Source organism: Oryzias latipes, chromosome 8 (assembly GCF_002234675.1).
Source record: "Oryzias latipes chromosome 8, ASM223467v1".
Classification (NCBI taxonomy): Eukaryota; Metazoa; Chordata; class Actinopteri; order Beloniformes; family Adrianichthyidae; genus Oryzias; species Oryzias latipes.
In genome coordinates, this window is record NC_019866.2 from 21,643,269 (window position 1) to 21,662,150 (window position 18,882).

At 39.9% G+C, this 18,882-nt stretch overlaps 2 protein-coding genes across 4 annotated transcripts; both read left to right on the plus strand.

The window, feature by feature from the left end:
* Positions 1-396: 396 nt before the first annotated feature.
* On the plus strand, positions 397-16,906 carry LOC101163821 (riboflavin-binding protein). The gene is made up of 6 exons (XM_004071832.4): positions 397-547; positions 1,401-1,562; positions 1,647-1,746; positions 1,945-2,073; positions 5,217-5,313; positions 15,844-16,906. The coding sequence occupies exons 2-6, from the start codon at positions 1,403-1,405 to the stop codon at positions 16,183-16,185; spliced, it is 828 nt and encodes a 275-aa protein (XP_004071880.1). The 5' UTR covers positions 397-547; positions 1,401-1,402; the 3' UTR covers positions 16,186-16,906.
* On the plus strand, positions 9,832-14,345 carry LOC111947815. Of its 3 annotated transcripts, none has more exons than XM_023958010.1 (4): positions 9,832-10,488; positions 12,016-13,073; positions 13,159-13,326; positions 13,863-14,345. In XM_023958010.1, exons 1-4 carry the CDS (start codon positions 10,165-10,167, stop codon positions 13,930-13,932), a joined length of 1,620 nt encoding a protein of 539 aa, XP_023813778.1. In that variant the 5' UTR covers positions 9,832-10,164; the 3' UTR covers positions 13,933-14,345. The 3 variants fall into 3 exon arrangements, with proteins under 3 accessions (XP_023813778.1, XP_023813776.1, XP_023813777.1); XM_023958008.1 differs by having other exon boundaries at positions 9,838-10,488; positions 13,159-13,475; XM_023958009.1 differs by lacking the exon at positions 9,832-10,488 and having other exon boundaries at positions 11,830-13,073; positions 13,159-13,475.
* Positions 16,907-18,882: the final 1,976 nt, after the last annotated feature.

Below are 18,882 nucleotides of genomic sequence, written 5' to 3' on the forward strand. Positions count from 1 at the left end.
TTACATCTCCTCTTTGCCCTGCTCTGACCTCTTCATCTGGAATTAAATAAACAGTCCTGACCCCAGAGTGTTTCCATGCGTGGACAAAAAGAGCTCAGAGGACAACTGTGACTCAGCACCATCTGCTTTTAGAAAGTAAACCAGTCATTTTTTTAACGTATAAAATACCAAATGTTCGCTTCCATGTTTGTATTCCTTGTGCGGATGGAAAGCTATCAACAGGAAGGATTTGGTAAACATCCTATTGGCAGATTAACGTGGAGAGAGCGCAGTCTTTTGCGAGTGTTTGTGTGCGCGCAAGAGGAAGGGAGGGGGCAGAGAAAAGAGAGAAGGCTTTCCAGCGTGCGGCAGATGGAGGGGGTGAGCTGCCTGGTGGAAGACACTGAAATGTCCTTCATATAGACCGGTGACAAAGTGGCGAGCAGCGCGCCCCGGGCAGCAGAGATCACACTCAGAGGAGGAGAGAGGAGGACATCCGCGGCAGCCACAGCAACAAGCAGGGAGGCGCGGACAGCCAAGCACCAAGCAAGGCGAGGAAACTAACCAGGTAACAACGTCCGGGATTCAGGATTACGCACAACTTTGTTTGTTTCCCCTCCTGTCATTTACGTATTTGACAGATCGCTGAAAAGATTCCACATTTGCTGGACTTGATTTTACCATTTTACAGCAAAGGTGCCACAGAACATCTATGGTGGAGGTTCTGGGGACAGAAAAACCCCATAAAGACAGGTTTTTGGTTATATGAAATAGTTAAAAGTAAAAGAAAATATCCTATTTTTGCCTAAATTGCATTGCTCCAATATTTCATACTCCGACTGCTACAAAGAGCACAGACTGTGTTTTGTACCGAAGTTTAGTTTTTTAAATCTGTTAATCTCGTTATAAAAAGAAGAATCAACAATCGAAACCAAAGGTATCACGCGTGTCTTTCTTTATGTTTCTTTACGCTTCTGCAGTGGAGAGTTGCGGGTTTGCTGTGCGTGTAATATCAAAGGATTTTAAAGTCATCCTATGTAGGTTATCCGACGCACCGACAAGCCGCTCCTCAGATTAAAATACAATCATCCACCTCGGCACAGTGCAAGTCCCAGTTAATTGGCTCACTGTGTCCCGGTCAGCGCAGGCGGCTCGCAGGAAGCCAAACGTCCTGCTGGTTCGCTTCTTAGATCTTTCCTTTACCATAAATAGAAGCATTTTTGTCTCATTTTTTCCATCCAACCTAACCAAGATTAAAAATATGAATGACTTTTGCTTAATAGTTTATTTAGACAACCAACCTACTCTGTTCAGATTAAGCAGGTATTACGACCTGCTCCTGACAACAAGAGTCCAGCAGGCGGGGGTTAATCCGCCGCTGCCCAGAGTGCTGAACTTCCATTACCTGTTTGTGTACGCAGAGATGGACGTCACCTCCCATCTTATCCTGTCATTCTGCATCTACCTGGCGGCTGCGCTGATTGGAGGAGCCAGCGCGGAGGGAGCGTGTCTGCAGGACGGAAAACACAAGGCCAAGCCCAGTCCAGAGCCCTACCTGACGGAGTGCGGACTGTACGCTGACAGTGAGTGATGACGCACAGGTTGTGGTGACTGGTGTCTGAAAGCCATCTTATACAATAACAATCTATGTGTCCTTGCTGCTGCAGACAGCTGCTGCACTTCAGATGACATCCAGGACATCTCACATGTTCCCTCTGTGAGCAATAAGAACGAGCCCTGGGACAAATGTGGGCCCCTGAGTTCTGAGTATGTGCCACCATCTTTCTTTCCTCCTGTCATTCTCCCATGTGTCAATTTATTGTTATTCTTGTTTGATATTTTTATATAACGGAGTAAATGAATAAAATTCTTAAAAGTAGCCATTAGATTTTCCCTATGTGACCAGCTGACTCCCGCACTTACATCATTACATCATAATGTAACATCCTCACCATGTCTCTTCAGGTGTGAAGGCTTCCTAAAGCGCGTGTCATGCTTCTACCGCTGCTCCCCAGACGCCTCCCGCTGGCCTCACCCTCATCGGCGCTCATACATCCAGGCCGTGCCGCTCTGCCACAGCTTCTGCCGTGATTGGTGAGGCTGCAAAACACACAGGCGGGCCGACCTAAATCAAAATCAGTGTCTGTCCTCTCCTCACACATAAGGGAGGGATTACTTTTCTGTACAACAGCAGCTCTCTGTTCCAAGACAAAGACTCAATAAACAGCACAAGAATGTGGGACACAGGCAGGACCCTGGTGGCACATATTTGGGTCTTTTCTTGTGAAAAAAAAACAAAAGAAAAACGCTATAACAGGCTCCCACCCTGACAGCAAAGGACTGTCAACAAAATGCAACATCTTTGTTGCTGTGCTGTTTAAAAGATAAAATTAAAATAGCAAAAGCAGTGCAGGCAGAAGTTTTCAACTCAACGTTGCTTGTAGTTTGACATGTTTCCCAGTGTCACACAGACATTTATTTATTTGGAACCCCATTAGCTTCCACAGTGGTCGCTAGTCTTCCTGGGGTCCATAAGCATAAAATACATAGATTTTACAAGTTTCACAAAAACCTAAAACGATTTCACAAAATTTACGAATGAATTTGTCATATTTACCTTAAAAGTTTCACATGTTATAATAAGTTCAAAACGAATTTATTTTTGTACCATCATACCAACAACGCATACATTTCATAACAACAAATCGTACAAATCGTTAGTTATTGTAAGCAGTCCATATATATTAGTTTTAAAATCTTTTTGAAATTATATTTGTCATTAATAAGCCTTGTCCTCCCAGAAAGTTGATTCCATGCAAAAGAAGATCTAAATGGTTCTGTTCTTCTCACACAATTGAATCTTGAAAAAGGAATAATCAAAGTTTGATGTTGATGACAAAACCCAATGTATAATACTTAATTTACCAAAAAATTGTGGGCATTTGTTAAAGATGATGTTATGTCATATTACAACTCAGCATATAAGACTGAGTTGTAATCTGACCTTTACCCTCAACCAACCTAAAGTGGTGTGGATTTCATTCACATTGGTCCAACAAGAGCAGCCAGGAGCCACTCTGGGAGCTCGATATTTGGCAAGTTGTTATTTTTTTAGATGCCCCTGTGCAGCACTGGACCAAATGACCAGGTAATACTCCAGAGGTGAAAAGGCCAAAGACTGTACAACTGTTCTCATGACTGAAGGTGGAAAATATTGCGCACAATTTCGAGCCAAGGCAATTCCTCTGTCTATCTTGGATACCATACGATTCATCTGATCTGTCCATGAGAGCTGATCATTTAATTTGATGCCCAGAAGCTTAGTTTTAGTCACTCGTTCAACCAAACTATTGTCAAAGCTCATATTCAAGTAACATGGTGCTTTCAACATCAAATATTTTGTAACAAAAACAATCCATTTTGTTTTTGATGTATTAAAAAACTATTTCTTTGACTTAACTCAATCGGTAATTGACTTAATTTTATTCTGTAGGGATGTATTGGGATCTGGGACAGTAGCAGATGCACAGAATAAAGTTGCGTCATCTGCATATAACATCACTTCTGCATTTCTCACCTCCTGGGACAGATCATTTACATGAACACTGAAACTAAAAGTGGACCCAAACAACTACCTTGTGGTGTACCACAAGATATAAACTTTGTTTCAGACAAGCTACCATTAAAAACGACTTCCTGTTTTCCGCCATTAAGAGCATTTCTTATCAATGAAAGAGACATCTGTGATAATCCATAACATTTGAGCTTTGCCAACAGAATATCATGGTCGATTACATTTAATGCAGCTGTGAAATCTAAAAGAACATCCTCCATATGTGTTAACCGCTGGTCTACTAATGCAGTCTTGGATTGATACGTATGGTGAGGGAGAATGGGATAATGGGAGAAATAAGTTTGAACTGTGAGTTTAACCCATTAAACGTTAGCATGTGCAATAAAACATTACGATAAATACTGTTTTACTCTAAACAGGGAGAACATGAACTGGTCTGCAATTTGAAGTAGTAAGTCTTGACTTTTCATCCTTAATTAGAGGTACAATCTTTGATTGTTTCCATTTTCTAGGAAAGACTCCTCTGATCAGTGCTCCAATAAAAATATAACGGCAGGGGTCTTGGTGTGGGGGTGGCTGGGCGCTCCTCCTCGTTCTTTTCACATTCCACCATCCATTTTAGAAGAACTTAAACACTCACTTGAGCACAGGTGTTAGCTCACCTTTGCACTAATAGTTTGCATGATTGAATGAATGAAATATTTCACACTAGTTGGTTTGAAGGCATAGGTATGCGTGTGTGAACACTATCTGTATTGTGTACATGTTGAGATGTGGACATTTTTGCAGATAGCAGGTGTGTTTATAACATTTGAGTGTGCGTGTGGATAGGCCCCGCCCTTTTTGTACAACATTTGAACCTTACGGTCTTGAAAAACAACCAGTAACTTGTTGCTTTATGCTGCTTCATGGTTTTATCCCCCCCCCCCCCCCCCCCTATTATCACCCTCCTATCCCCCCCTCTCTCTAACATCACTCTCTCTTCTTCCCCTCTTTCCTTTTCCGTCCAGTTCAACACCAAAGATTTTCAAATATGATTAAAATGAATAAAGTTTGGCCTCAATTACAAAAGGGTTTTTTTCAGACATACCTCTGGTTTGTCTGAAGATTGATAACTCTTGTTACTAAAGTAAAATATGTCCAACACAAGAGGCCCTCAGTTCTCATCTGTCTGCCCAGCTGTTGGACAGGACAAGTTTAAAAAAAAAAAATATATATATATAACATTGGTTTGTCCAAAACATTTATAATTATTTTACAGATTCTACCATCAATGGAATCAGTACCTGGTGTTTTATCATCAGGTAGTGAGAGAAGCAACTTTTGAACAATATTCTCTCTAACAGTGTCAAACACCAAAGAACGAGTTTTATTTTCCATAATCACTAAAATATTTTGAAAAGGAGAATATATATCCTTTGTTGTCATCCAGCATCCCAGCTTTTTAACTTTGTTAATGAAAGAGTCATTCAAATGATTGGCAATATCAAATGGTTTACTGACAAAAACAGCATCAGCTTTGTGTGGTTCAATCAGCGTCAGTATAATGTGTTTTTAATCCCGATGCAACTTAAAAATTTAAACCTCAAACACAAAATGTACAAGAACAGAAGGCTTTTTGTCATTTTTGCATCACATTTTATGTTTGTGTTTGTATCCTCAGGTTCGATGCCTGCAGGATGGACATGACGTGTGCTCGCAACTGGGCCAGAGATCCGAGAGGACACAACTGCACCGGAAACTGCGTTCAGTACCAGCAGGTATGTGTTGTAGCTCAGCTCACACATCTGCCATGTCATTTAGAAAAAAACACTATGAATCCTCTGTTTGAAGTTAGAAATTGATACCTGAGACTTCAAATGTCTTCTTTGACTCTTTTTCGGATTTCTTATTGATACATGCTTAAAACATACCTGAAAACCAGTTAAATAAATGTAACAGTCTGACAGAAAATAGTTCTGACAAAAAAATATGCATCAATATAGTGAAATATGATCATATTTGGCAAAATTATGCTTGATCTGGACAAAATATGATTGAAAAGTTTTCTAAATATGGCTTAAATATGGCTAAAAATCTTTTTTTAATATGTGTTTAACCCCTTGACAATTTAATTCATTTCCAGCTATGAAAAATTTCTTCTTCTTTTTTTTTTCAAGCAGGTGCTAAATTAGGGTTATTCTGGAGACATCACGTTATTTGATGCATATTTGCATCAATAGGCGTCAAGGGGTTAAATATTTCATCCAGACAAAATGTGGATGAAATATGATTAAAATCTGACTAAAAATTGGCTGAGATTAGATTAAAAGCAAGAAAACTGTAAAATTAACTTTAATTAAAATTTGGAATGATTTTGTCCAAACCTGTTTGATATTTGGTTGAGCTTGTCCGTCCTGATCTGCCCTTTTTGGCTGCAGTGTGGTGGTAGATGTTGGACACAGACTGTGGTTAGGTGAAGGGTTAACAGTACGGTGGGTTGGAGCGTGAAAGAGCTTGGCCGTGCTTCATCAGGCGGAGGCCAGCTGGGTGATTTAAAAGAAGCGGACTGACAGCAGAGCCTGGTGTGCATCTGAGGCCGGCAGCAAAGTAGCGTTCACACATCACTCTCCATGACCTGATGTGTTTACCCCCACTTTTTTCACTTCCCATCATCCCCTCTTTCTGCCCCTCACACTCTGCCAAAAGAGTGCAGGAATCAGATGTAAAAAAAACTGTTTGCTGGAAACGAGAGGATCAGCAGAAACGTCCGAATGCAGCAGGACATTTTTGTGTTTGAGTTTGTGTACACGAGTCTGGGCCTTTTTTTTTTGTTGTTGCTTAGTGGGCTTGACTTGGCTTGTTTCCATCTAGGGCACAGCTAATGCCACAAATAGGCTCCAAGAGACTCAAGCAGCTCTCAATTGAATGTATTAGGAAGGAATGCAAAACAAATCTTTTGCACTTTTGGGGTCAAAGTAACAATGCCGCCTGCTTTGTGCCATGCCAGCAGAGGCGGGTCACTGTGATCTAAAGCTCTGGATCTCACCCCAAGTTATGCTGCTGCAGAAACCTCCAGTTCTGTTTCAGGCATCAGTTACAATATTTCATTTGATATCACGTTAGTGGAGTAAATGTTGAAGCTGCTGTTAGCAGTAGATGATAATTTGCTGCTAAGGCAAAGGCCTCACATCCTCTGCATGCAAAAACCTCTCTGACATTTGGTCTCAGACTCCTCAAGTAGCTTTTGGTTACATCATCTGCCAGCTAAGGTCTGTTTTCATTCTGCACGCTTTGCAGGTTTTCTTCCAGCACACAGGTTGCTTTTAAAATAATTGTCCATCCTAGTACCATCCTGCTTTATTAGGGTTTAGTTTTTTTTATGCCATTAAGCCCAGACCTGCATGTCCTCCAAGCACAAAAAAATTTTTCACACCTGCCACTTCCTCTTTGGTCCTCCACATGTCCCAACTAATCATATTTTTAGGGATAAGAGACACACAGGGGCACTGTCAGAATATTTATGAGGGACCCCTTCAACTCAACTGTTGGTCAATCTTGTAAAAGGAATAATCAGATAATCACAAAGGATGTTAAAAAGCAACTGTTATTTTTCTAATTGGGCTCTTTAGTATCATTGTAATAGAAAAATAGGTAACCACTAAACTATAAAAAAAAAACAGTAAAGATGTGTGCTTTACAAAACCTAGATTTATTTAAATTCTAGATTAAAAAGGGTTAGAAAAACCTATTTTTCAAGAATACTTTCAGCAATTTTTTGACCTGAAATGTCCTGATGATATCTGGCGCCACCGTGTTCCTTAAAAAAAGCTTGATTGGATCTGCAGAGAGAGCAGAACTTCTGTGATACTTTCTGAAAGAGTCCAAGGCTTCAGGGAGCTCAGCTCCCTGCTGTCATCAAAAACTCCTCTTTTCTTTACTGATTTAAAGTTTGTCAACCCCCAGCAGCCCCATCACGATCCAGGGATCCAAACGTTTGGAAAGCAATGCCCCAGCGACAACCAAAGCACATGCACACCAGTTTTTCAATGCAAATAGGAAAGGAAAGCCAGACTGTGATGCCTCAGGTTTCAGCCTGAGAAGGACAGCAGAGACCCTCCGGAAATATCCCACTTATTCAATCCCAACATGTTGTCTAAAGCTTTCTTGTGCTCAACATGAATTCACTTTGGCTGCAAACCAAATCTGCCCGCGGGAGGGAGAAGGATATTCGTGCAGCTCTGCTTACCCTTTTGAGTACTATGTGATGAGACCAAAGTGTAGGACAGACAGCATATGTCGTTGGAAGAGGCAGCCCTCATCTTCTTCGTCCTTCAAAGCAGTACAAATAGGACATCTCTGTCTTCATAGATGCATCCTGAGCGACTCTGTCTCAACGTGCTAAACAGATAAGAAGAAGAAAGGAGGCAGACACAAAGAGAAACAGGCGATATAAACTGAGGAAAACACGATAAAGCCTCAAGAGAAAACACAATTTTGCAGGCATTAAAGATTTTAATGTCACTAAAATCAAGTTGAAAGACCCACTCTGATGAGGAATGATGTGTTTGTGGTGTTTTGAACATGTTCTTGTAGCATTTTTCTGATGATGGAGGACATGTATAAAGAAAAATAACCCATAACAACCCAAACCCATTTTCTCTTACAAAAAGAATTATGTGTATTTTACCACAAACCAAGCGGACCACAGAATTTATTTCTGCCATTTTTCTGCTACACTGATGTCACCATGGGTGCTTATGGGTTAATCTTAAAATTGCATTTCTGGGTATTTTATTTATACAAATCGTTGTGAATCAGGAGCAGACGGAAAAAAATACTGTTGGATGAAGGCTTATTTGTGGTGTAGAAAGTACTTTGGGCACAATCTCCCCGCCCTGCTCCATTCAGTAGACAACTGGATCCATGTACCTCTTGGTTTTCCTCGTCTGAACTGACAACTGGCTCAAAACCATACGGCTGTTGCACCGCTAATGGCAGTTTGGACACGTGATGGGCTGTAAGCTAGCGGGAGAGTGTGAAAACAGAGAGCTCTCAGCAAAAAAGGGAAAGGGGGGCAGGTTGCTCCAAGCCAGGAGTCCCACCCAAAACTTAGGGTTAAATTTCTAATGAATTACTGCCTCTCTGCAGAAACAATGTCCTTGAAAACTACACAGGTTATTTGATTTTGGTTACAAATGACATAAAAGTCAACTACTAACACTTTTGCAAAAGATCAAAAGATGATTGGAGTGAAACTTTAAGTAAAAATGAAGATATTACTTTTGCTCAAAGTTACTCCTAACCCTACTTGTCTGTAATTGACACACAGTGGTCATCATGTTTTTATAAAGCATTTGGAAACTTTTACTTTTTATGTCAAATGTTTTCCAGTATAATCTACCTTTAATCAAAGCTGAATACAGATTTCCATAAACCATTTTTGTCTGAGTTTTTCTCAGACAAAAATGTCTCAACTCTGAGACAGAAACAGTGCAGTTGGTCTTGAAGTGGATTAGTTTCACGCTCCTTGTCCCTCTACTTGTTGGGGCATTTTAGGGACATCTGGAGAAAAGCTGCAGATGCTAAAGTGAGCTTTTCATGGTCGTGCTATTTTATTTGCACTGAAGGTTGATAAACAAGCAAAGGAAAGCAGGAGAGGCAGACAAAAGCCAGAGCAGCTGCCAGGTTACTGCAGACTCCTGTAAGAGATGTTGGAGAATAAAGTGCCTTTTAAAACCTCTGAAGGTTCTTAATCATTTACTTCACTCGATGTTTGTGTCAGAGAGGACAATATTACAGATGCGTTTACCTTGAAAACATGCATTTGTGATCTCAGAACACAAAATACAAATAAAATGAGTTCAAATCTGTCAGAGAAAAAAATCTAACTGAAAAACTAGAATTGAGGAGATGCAGGATTTTAATAGTTTCCTTTTTAACCAGTTAGTGGTATTATTGTTTTAATTAATAAATAAATTGATTTGTAACGTTACATTATTTCAACTTATAGCAATAAAAACAGAGAATTTTTCAATATATCGAAATGTTACTTTTGTTTTAAAAGTGAAATTCATTTTTCATTTAATCTGAAGAGGTATGATTTGAGGAGTTTGAGCTAGGACATGAATCAATTTGACACACACTCTGGCATCATGTATAAAAATATATACAGTGCGTTGCGAAAGTATTTGGCCCCCTTGAACTTTTCAACATTTACCACATTTCAGGGTTCAAACACAAAGATATAAAGCTGTCATTTCATGTGAAGAATCAACAACAAATGGGACACAATCATGAAGTGGAACAAAATCAGAGGTGTAAAGTACTTGAGTAATTTTACTTGATTACTGTACTTAAGTATTATTTTTGGGGATTTTTACTTTACTTGAGTACAATTAAAAATCAATACTTTTACTTTTACTTAATTACATTTTTTTAGAAAAAAAAGTACTTTTTACTCCTTACAATTTTATTTACAGTCAAAAAGTACTTATTTTTTGGAGATCACTTCATTCTATTTTCCCTTGCTATTACCAAACCAATTGAATTGCGCTGATGCCCAGTTTAATTTAAATGTTATTTATTCTGCCTATGAAAATCGTTTTCACATTATATGAAATTGGTCAGACATGTTCATTGGTCCTTTGGAAGTGACGTCATGTCACATCTATTACCACAATGCACAGCACCTTGACCTGGAAATTAGGGAAATTATAACAGTCAATCAGTGGAAGAAAATGGAGGAAGTATGTGATTCATCAGCAGCTGCGAGCAGCACAGTCCAAAATCAGCCACAGGATCAAGAGCACCCGTGGCCGTATCTTCGCGAATTCTTTTCTTTAAGTGGTGTAAATAAAGATTCATTCAAGATGAAATGTGTCCTCTGTCTCCCGCTTAATAAAGAAATATCGGCCTTCAAAAGTTCGCCATCAAACCTAAGGAAGCATATTGAGGTAAGTACATTAAGTATTTTGTTTTACTGATAGTTTTTTTTTTTTTTTTTTTTTTTTTTTTTTTTTTTGGGTGTGCATGTTTTGACGTTGATGGCGCGCCTTTTATATGTGTAGTAGGCCTATTTTCACTAATGCATGCGATTGACAATATAAGGCTCACGTAATAAAATGCTAAAATGCATTTGTAATTGGTAACGTTAGGTCCACGGGAAATTTGGCGCCTATTGCAGCTTTGAATAATCATTATCATTCCGTGCTCTCATTGTGTTTGAATTCATGCAAAACACAAGAAAACCAAGCGAGAAATTTTTTTCCAAACATGTTGTATTGTCAAAACGGTAACACTTTACAATGAGGTTGATTAGTTCATGTATTAACTAACATTAAATAACCATGAGCAATACATTTGTTACTGTATCTGTTAATCTTTGTTAACGTTAGTTAATAGAAATACAGATGTTCATTGTTTGTTCATGTTAGTTCACAGTGCATTAACTAATGTTAACAAGATATAAAGTATTAGTAAATGTTGAAATTAACATGTATACGTGCAGTTCATTATTAGTTCATGTTAACTAATGTAGTTAACTAACGAACCTTATTGTAAAAGTGTTACCATCAAAACTAATGTAATGAAATCAATTCACCCTGTCATGTCAGCCTTACAGTCCTGTGTTTTTGTCAATATAATCAGAAATAAAATTAATGTTTGATTGTCACTAAATGCTACTGTATTTCTAAAATCAACAAGTATTTAACATTATAAAGTGTGCAATTGGCTGCAAATGTCAGTTTTATTAAAGGGTTAGTTCACCCAAAAATGAAAATAATGTCATTAATGACTCGCCCTCATGTCGTTCCAAGCCCGTAAGACCTCCGTTCATCTTCAGAACACAGTTTAAGATATTTTAGATTTAGTCCGAGAGCTTTCTGTGCCTCCATTGAGAATGTATGTACGGTATACTGTCCATGTCCAGAAAGGTAATAAAAACATCAAAGTAGTCCATGTGACATCAGTGGGTTAGTTAGAATTTTTTGAAGCATCGAATACATTTTGGTCCAAAAATAACAAAACCTACGACTTTATTCGGCATTGTATTCTCTTCCGGGTCTGTTGTCAATCCGCGTTCACGACTTCGCAGTGACGCTACAATGCTGAATAAAGTCGTAGGTTTTGTTATTTTTGGACCAAAATGTATTTTCGATGCTTCAAATAATTCTACCTAACCCACTGATGTCACATGGACTACTTTGATGTTTTTATTACCTTTCTGGACATGGACAGTATACCGTACATACATTTTCAGTGGAGGGACAGAAAGCTCTCGGACTAAATCTAAAATATCTTAAACTGTGTTCCGAAGATGAACGGAGGTGTTACGGGCTTGGAACGACATGAGGGTGAGTCATTAATGACATCTTTTCATTTTTGGGTGAACTAACCCTTTAATGCTGTAATCAGAGAGTGTATGTGTAATTGTTACATTTATTGCATACAATATAAATATTTATTTGTTGTTTTTACAGAGAATGCACCCAAATTACCTCAAAAACTACTCTAAATTGACAGCACAGAAGAGAAAGATCGGGACCTCCACCCATGCTTCCAGCAGTAAGCAACTGAAAGTTGACTCAGTTTTCCCAGTCAAACATGTGTCTCCAGTCACTGTGAACAAAGCTATATTAAGGTACATCATTCAAGGACTTCATCCTTTCAGCACTGTTGATCTGCCATCATTTAAAGAGCTGATTAGTACACTGCAGCCTGGCATTTCTGTCATTACAAGGCCTACTTTACGCTCCAAGATAGCTGAAGCTGCTCTGATCATGAAACAGAAAGTGACTGCTGCCATGAGTGAAGTTGAATGGATTGCAACCACAACGGATTGTTGGACTGCACGTAGAAAGTCATTCATTGGTGTAACTGCTCACTGGATCAACCCTGGAAGTCTTGAAAGACATTCCGCTGCACTTGCCTGCAAAAGATTAATGGGCTCTCATACTTTTGAGGTACTGGCCAGTGCCATGAATGATATCCACTCAGAGTATGAAATACGTGACAAGGTTGTTTGCACAACCACAGACAGTGGTTCCAACTTTATGAAGGCTTTCAGAGTTTTTGGTGTGGAAAACAATGATATCGAGACTGAGGCAAGAAGGTGTGAAAGTGATGACACTGATTCTGAAGGCTGTGGTGAGGGAAGTGATGGTGTGGAATTCCAAGATGCCTCACGAGTCCTGGACCAAGACGATGGCTTCGAATTCCAGCTACCAAAACATCAAAAGTGTGCCTGTCACTTACTTAACCTAGTCTCAAGCGTTGATGCCCAAAAAGCTCTCTCAAATGAACACTACAAGAAACTCTACAGATCTGTCTTTGGCAAATGCCAAGCTTTATGGAATAAAAGCAGCCGATCGGCTCTAGCAGCTGAAGCTGTTGAATCAGAAAGCCGGCTTCAGCTTTTAAGGCCAAACCAAACGCGGTGGAATTCAACTTTTATGGCTGTTGACAGAATTCTTCAAATTTGCAAAGAAGCAGGAGAAGGCGCACTTCGGAATATATGCACCTCTCTTGAGGTTCCAATGTAAGTGTTTTTCCCCTCTATCGATGTAAACAAATGTGGGTTGTTTTTGTTTAATACTCTTTGATTATGCTGATTTCTCCTGTAGGTTTAATCCAGCAGAAATGCTGTTCTTGACAGAGTGGGCCAACACAATGCGTCCAGTTGCAAAAGTACTCGACATCTTGCAAGCGGAAACGAATACACAGCTGGGGTGGCTGCTGCCTAGTGTCCATCAGTTAAGCTTGAAACTTCAGCGACTCCACCATTCTCTCAGGTACTGTGACCCACTTGTGGATGCCCTACAACAAGGAATCCAAACACGATTCAAGCATATGTTTGAAGATCCTGAGATCATAGCAGCTGCCATCCTTCTCCCTAAATTTCGGACCTCTTGGACAAATGATGAAACCATCATAAAACGAGGTAAATGAATGCAAGCAACATACACTTGACGAATTCTAATCTGGGCAACCTTTGAGCCATACCAAAATTATTCTTTTATTTATTTATTTTTGCACTTTTTAGGAATGTTATATCCCATCTTTGGCTGTGATCTCAATATGAATATTGATGTAAAGTATTCTTGCAGCAGGTTGTAGTTATCCCTCAGTGTTTCTTGAAACCAAACTCATATGTATCATATGTGGTTTGGAAATGCAGTTAGATTTTATGCTAAAATAAGGGATTTGCATGATTTTAGATGTAGATGACTGCACGTAAATGTAGTTAATGACAAAATCCATAAAATTTGTTCCCAGTCAGAAGCCCCTCAACCAAACTTTTCTTTGTGTCTGCTCACTGTGCTTGTAGGCATGGACTACATCAGAGTGCATCTGGAGCCTTTGGACCACAAGAAGGAATTGGCCAACAGTTCATCTGATGATGAAGATTTTTTCGCTTCTTTGAAACCGACAACACATGAAGCCAGCAAAGAGTTGGATGGATATCTGGCCTGTGTTTCAGACACCAGGGAGTCTCTGCTCACGTTTCCTGCTATTTGCAGCCTCTCTATCAAGACTAATACACCTCTTCCCGCATCGGCTGCCTGTGAGAGGCTTTTCAGCACTGCAGGATTGCTTTTCAGCCCCAAAAGAGCTAGGCTTGACACTAACAATTTTGAGAATCAGCTTCTACTGAAGTTAAATCTGAGGTTTTACAACTTTGAGTAGCGTGTACTGGCATTAGATTGTCTGTCTTATAGTTTGATAATTAAATACAAACAGTTCTAAAGCAGGATAAAACCTTGTATGCATTTCATTTAATGTTTTTTGAGATTAAAAGCTTAAACAAGAATCTCTAGTTTTCTTTCTTGCTTTTACTTTTACTTCCTTAATACTCAAGTACAATTTTAATGGAGTACTTTTTTACTTTTACTCAAGTAAGATTCTAGCCAGATACTTTTACTTTTAATTGAGTAAAATTTTCCCTAAGTACTTGTACTTTCACTTGAGTAAAATTTTTGAGTACTTTTTACACCTCTGAACAAAATTTATTTGGATATTTCAAACTTGTTTAACAAATAAAAACCTGAAATATTGGGCTTGCAAATTTATGCAGCCCCTTGGCCACTTGGCCATTCTAACACCTGGATATGTTTATTTGTGAACCATTCCATTGTGGATTATGCTTTATGTTTTGGATCATTGTCTTATCAGGAGACAAATCTCCGTCCCAGTCTCAGGTCTTTTGCAGACTCCATTAGGTTTTCTTCCAGAATGCTCCTGTATTTGGCTCCATCCATCATCCCTGTCCCTGCTGAAGAAAAGCAGCCGCAAACCATGATGCTGCCACCACCATGTGTGACAGTGGGGACGGTGTGTTCATGGTGATGAGCTGGGTTTTTTTTACGCCAAACATAACATTTTTTATTGTTGCCAGAAATTTGGATTTTGGTTTCATCTGACCAGAGCACCGTCTTCCACATGTTTGCTGTGTCTCCCAGGTGGATTGTGGCAAACTTTAAAAAAAAAAACGTTTTTATGGATATTTAAAGAAATGGCTATCTTCTTGCCACTTTCAGTAAAGGCCAGATTTATGCAGTACACGACTGATTGCTGTCTTATGGACAGACTCTCCCACCTCAGCTGTAGATCTCTGCAGTTCATCCAGACTGATCATCAGTCTCTTGGGTGCATCTCTGATCAGTCTTCTCCTTGTTTGAGCTGAAAGTTTAGGTCTTTGTAGATTTGCAGTGGTCTGATACTCCTTCCATTTCCATATTATCGCTTGCATGGTGCTCCTTGGGATATTTAAAGCTTGGGGAATCTTATTGTATCCAAATTCGGCTTTAAACTTCTCCACAACAGTATCTTGGACCTGCCTGGTGTGTTCCTAGTTCTTTATGATGCTCTCTGTGCTTTAAATGGACCTCTGAGACTATCACATAGCAGGTGCATAGATACAGAGACTTGATTAGGTGGATTCTATTTATCATCAGTAGTCATTTAGGTCAAACATTGGATCATTCAGAGATCCTCACTGGTGATCTGGAGAGAGTTTGCTGCACCAATAGTAAAGGGGCTGAATAATTTTGTACTCCCAATATTTCATGAAAAAATTAATAGTCTTTCATATTTCGGAATAGAGCTGTGAAAGAAAAGGCCTGGAGCGAAATTTTAGCGGGGTCTTGAAGCAGTCAGATCCTGATCAATGTAAGATGCAAAGATGGTAAAAAGACAGTTTCTCCAGTTTCTCAAAAAAACAGAATCTTGTTCTCAAAAAGGTTTGTGCAAGCTTCCATCTTGTTCATGTCGTGTTCATATAAAGGGGTATCGGTGTGTTTTGTCTGCAGATGTACCAGCATGGCAGGGATCTCTGCGAGAGTCTGTGGGGTGACGCCTTCATGACAGTGGAAGACGACCCACAGGAACAGGGAGAGGCTGGAGAGAGTGAGGTGGAGGGTCGCCCCTGCGGCTGCCTGACCCTCAGTCCATCGGACAAGGATGTGATCGCCGCCCTCAGGGCCCAACAGGACGACCCGGAGGAGCTGGATACCACCAAGACCGGCCTGCCTCAGTACCGGGCTCCATGCAAGACCAAGCTGCCCGTGCAGAACAAGAGGAAGGGAAACTCTGTGCTGCGCAAGCGCTCACTGGAGGTGGTGGATGTGGAGGGGAGTGGGAGCGGGTTGTAGATGATGTAGCTGGTGATGTCAGTAGATATAACAGTCCTGTTCCAGTTTTTAACTTCCATCCTCCGATTAGTTTTAAACACATCTAAGAAATCAACTTTTCCTTTAGGAGCAGATCAATCAATGAGTAAACAACCGAAAGAGCATCGTGTCTGCAAGAGCTCTGAAGTTATTGATTATTTTCCCACAAAAGGTTTTTGTTTCAACTGAAAGAGTCTTTTTTTTTGCACTTTTTGCAGCATCACACCTGCATGAATCCAGAGTCTCAACCTTTCTTGACTATCATGAACACACGCTGTAAATGCATTTACCCATCTAGGCGACTTAAATCTGTGCGTTAGCGTCTTTTCACGAACCCATTGGAACGTAGCGGAGCAGGTCATGCGGTGTAACCTCATAATGAATGTAACTTAGACTTTCTAACAGAGGGTGAGAGGTCTGCTGGGAAGATGACAGTGGAGAGGCATCCTCAGCATTTGGGGAGGGATGGAGGGGGGGGGGGGGGGCAGGAACCACAGAAGCTGTGTTAATACCAGAAAAGGTCGCTCTGGTAGTTTGATCACCGGTGTTCTGTGAGTGTTTCTTTTCTAATCGTGTTTGCAGAATAAGGATACTGTTAGCCATAAATGTTTTGTTGATTTTTCTGATGTGTGTGACTCTTGTTGAAAACAGTGTCTTTGTGCTTTTCTTTACATTCTCAATAAAGAGGAATTTCTGAATGTCATTCTGGCTACTTCTCATTGAACTCCACGGTCATTGAATCAATCAAACCTTAATGATAAAGAACTTTCCTTGTAAACACATCCAACACAATTTGCTTGACATGACGAAGTGCAACAAAATACAAGCACACAATTTAAAACTAGAAAATAAAAAACACAAAAAAAAGATTAGAGGAAACTGAGCAAATGGAATTCAGTTAAATGAATTATAATTCTGTTATGTATTTTTAATCTAAAAAGCAAGAACACATTGCAGAAAAGTAAAAGTAATTTTAAAAGAATGGTCAAAGAAATGAATACTGACAAAAAATAAAAACATAATGCACAGATATCAAATGATAATTATTAAAAATTAATGATATAAAACATGTTTAAAAGAAGAATGGGCCAGTTAAAACGTTGTTGTATAAAACATGATCTAATGTGGGGCTATGTAGTGAGTGCTGTATTTGGATCTGATCTTCTAATTTCCTGACCCTGTATTGTTTCTGACCCTGTTTGCCTGCCCCAAATCTCATCCAAATCCTGGATCCTGACTCCTCTAGATTCCTCTCTGATGCTTCCATGCTCCTTATTGACCCCTGCCTGCCTGACCCTGATTTAGCTTTGTGGACTTTTAGCTGAGCTAATAAACCTGCTGCGTTTGAAACCAGCCCAACATTTCGGGCCTTGTTAGAGGATGAACTTCATATTTACATGAAAGGTTCAACCACATCTCTTCACCGCCAGACAAGATGGATTTTGCAAACTTGTCTCCTTGTTCCAAAGTCCCGCTGAGCGCTCCTTTCATTAAACATAATAACCCCCTGCTGAGCAGGGCTGCGCATAATGTCTCTGCTCCATGATTCAGAAGGCTCAAAGCTCCAGAAATAAGCACAAGCACCACTGTTTCCCCTGAGTTCTCAGGACTTGTTCGAAAATAAAACGTTTGCACCGTTTACATGCTAAAGCCATCCTAAAACAAAGCAAAATGCATCCTGAATTATGTGTCTCCCTAAAATCTCTTCTGTCACATCAAGGCTTCTTAGAGGCACTGAAAGACAAGATTTACAAAATAGATGTCAAAATGCATCTTTCTGTTGCTGATTTAAATATTAATGGTTTAACTCGCAAGCACTACCCCCCTTTGACCCGCCCTCCCTGGCTGAGTGGCTGCTGCAAGCCCTTCACTCTCCCCTTCTACCTCTGCTACCCCGTCACAGCTGCATGTGACAAATTCATTAAGAAAACGAAAACCGTCTTCAAAATGGCAGCTTTTCTGTTGGTTTTATCTCCATTGAAACCATGTTCTTTTTTGGTCTTTTGAACATTGTGTTAAACTATGAAAATGGGTAGATTTCATGTTTTGCCACAAAATGCTCAAATCCATTTAAATATTCCAGCCACGTGTGTTTTGCTTCTGTCAATGGATTTTGACATTTTTTTGGGAGCCCCCATAAGTATAAGCAAAATGATCAGCCAGCCAGCATCACATTTGCACTGGTCCTATGCCCCGGGTAAATGCAAAGGGTGTCAACAATGATTTCACAACCCAACCTCTCAGTATACACAAATTTACACCCCAAACCAGGGTTGTCTAGATCCGGCCCTGCCCATAGGAGATTTTGGCCCCATTCATTTTTTTGACATTTTCTACTGCTGTGATGCCATCATTTTCCTGGGGGGTTGTTCCATGTGTCAAAAATTCATTTTCCCCGGGTACTACATTCGTTTGGTGAGTTTTTGAGCATATGGCAGGGTTAAAATTTTTGCTTAAAGACGCAGTAAGAAAGAAGAATTGTGAAAACAATCTGGTCCTTACAGCACAACAACTGCAAGGACCAGATTGCAGAATAACAATCCAGCAGCTGCAGCTCAGTCCGTCCATCACTCGGAGGGAGGGATCCAGATAATTATACATTCAAAGCAGCATCTGGAAAATGTATTTTAAGCTTTTTCCATGACTGCTTCGGGCCTGAAACTGACAGAAACAGAGAAT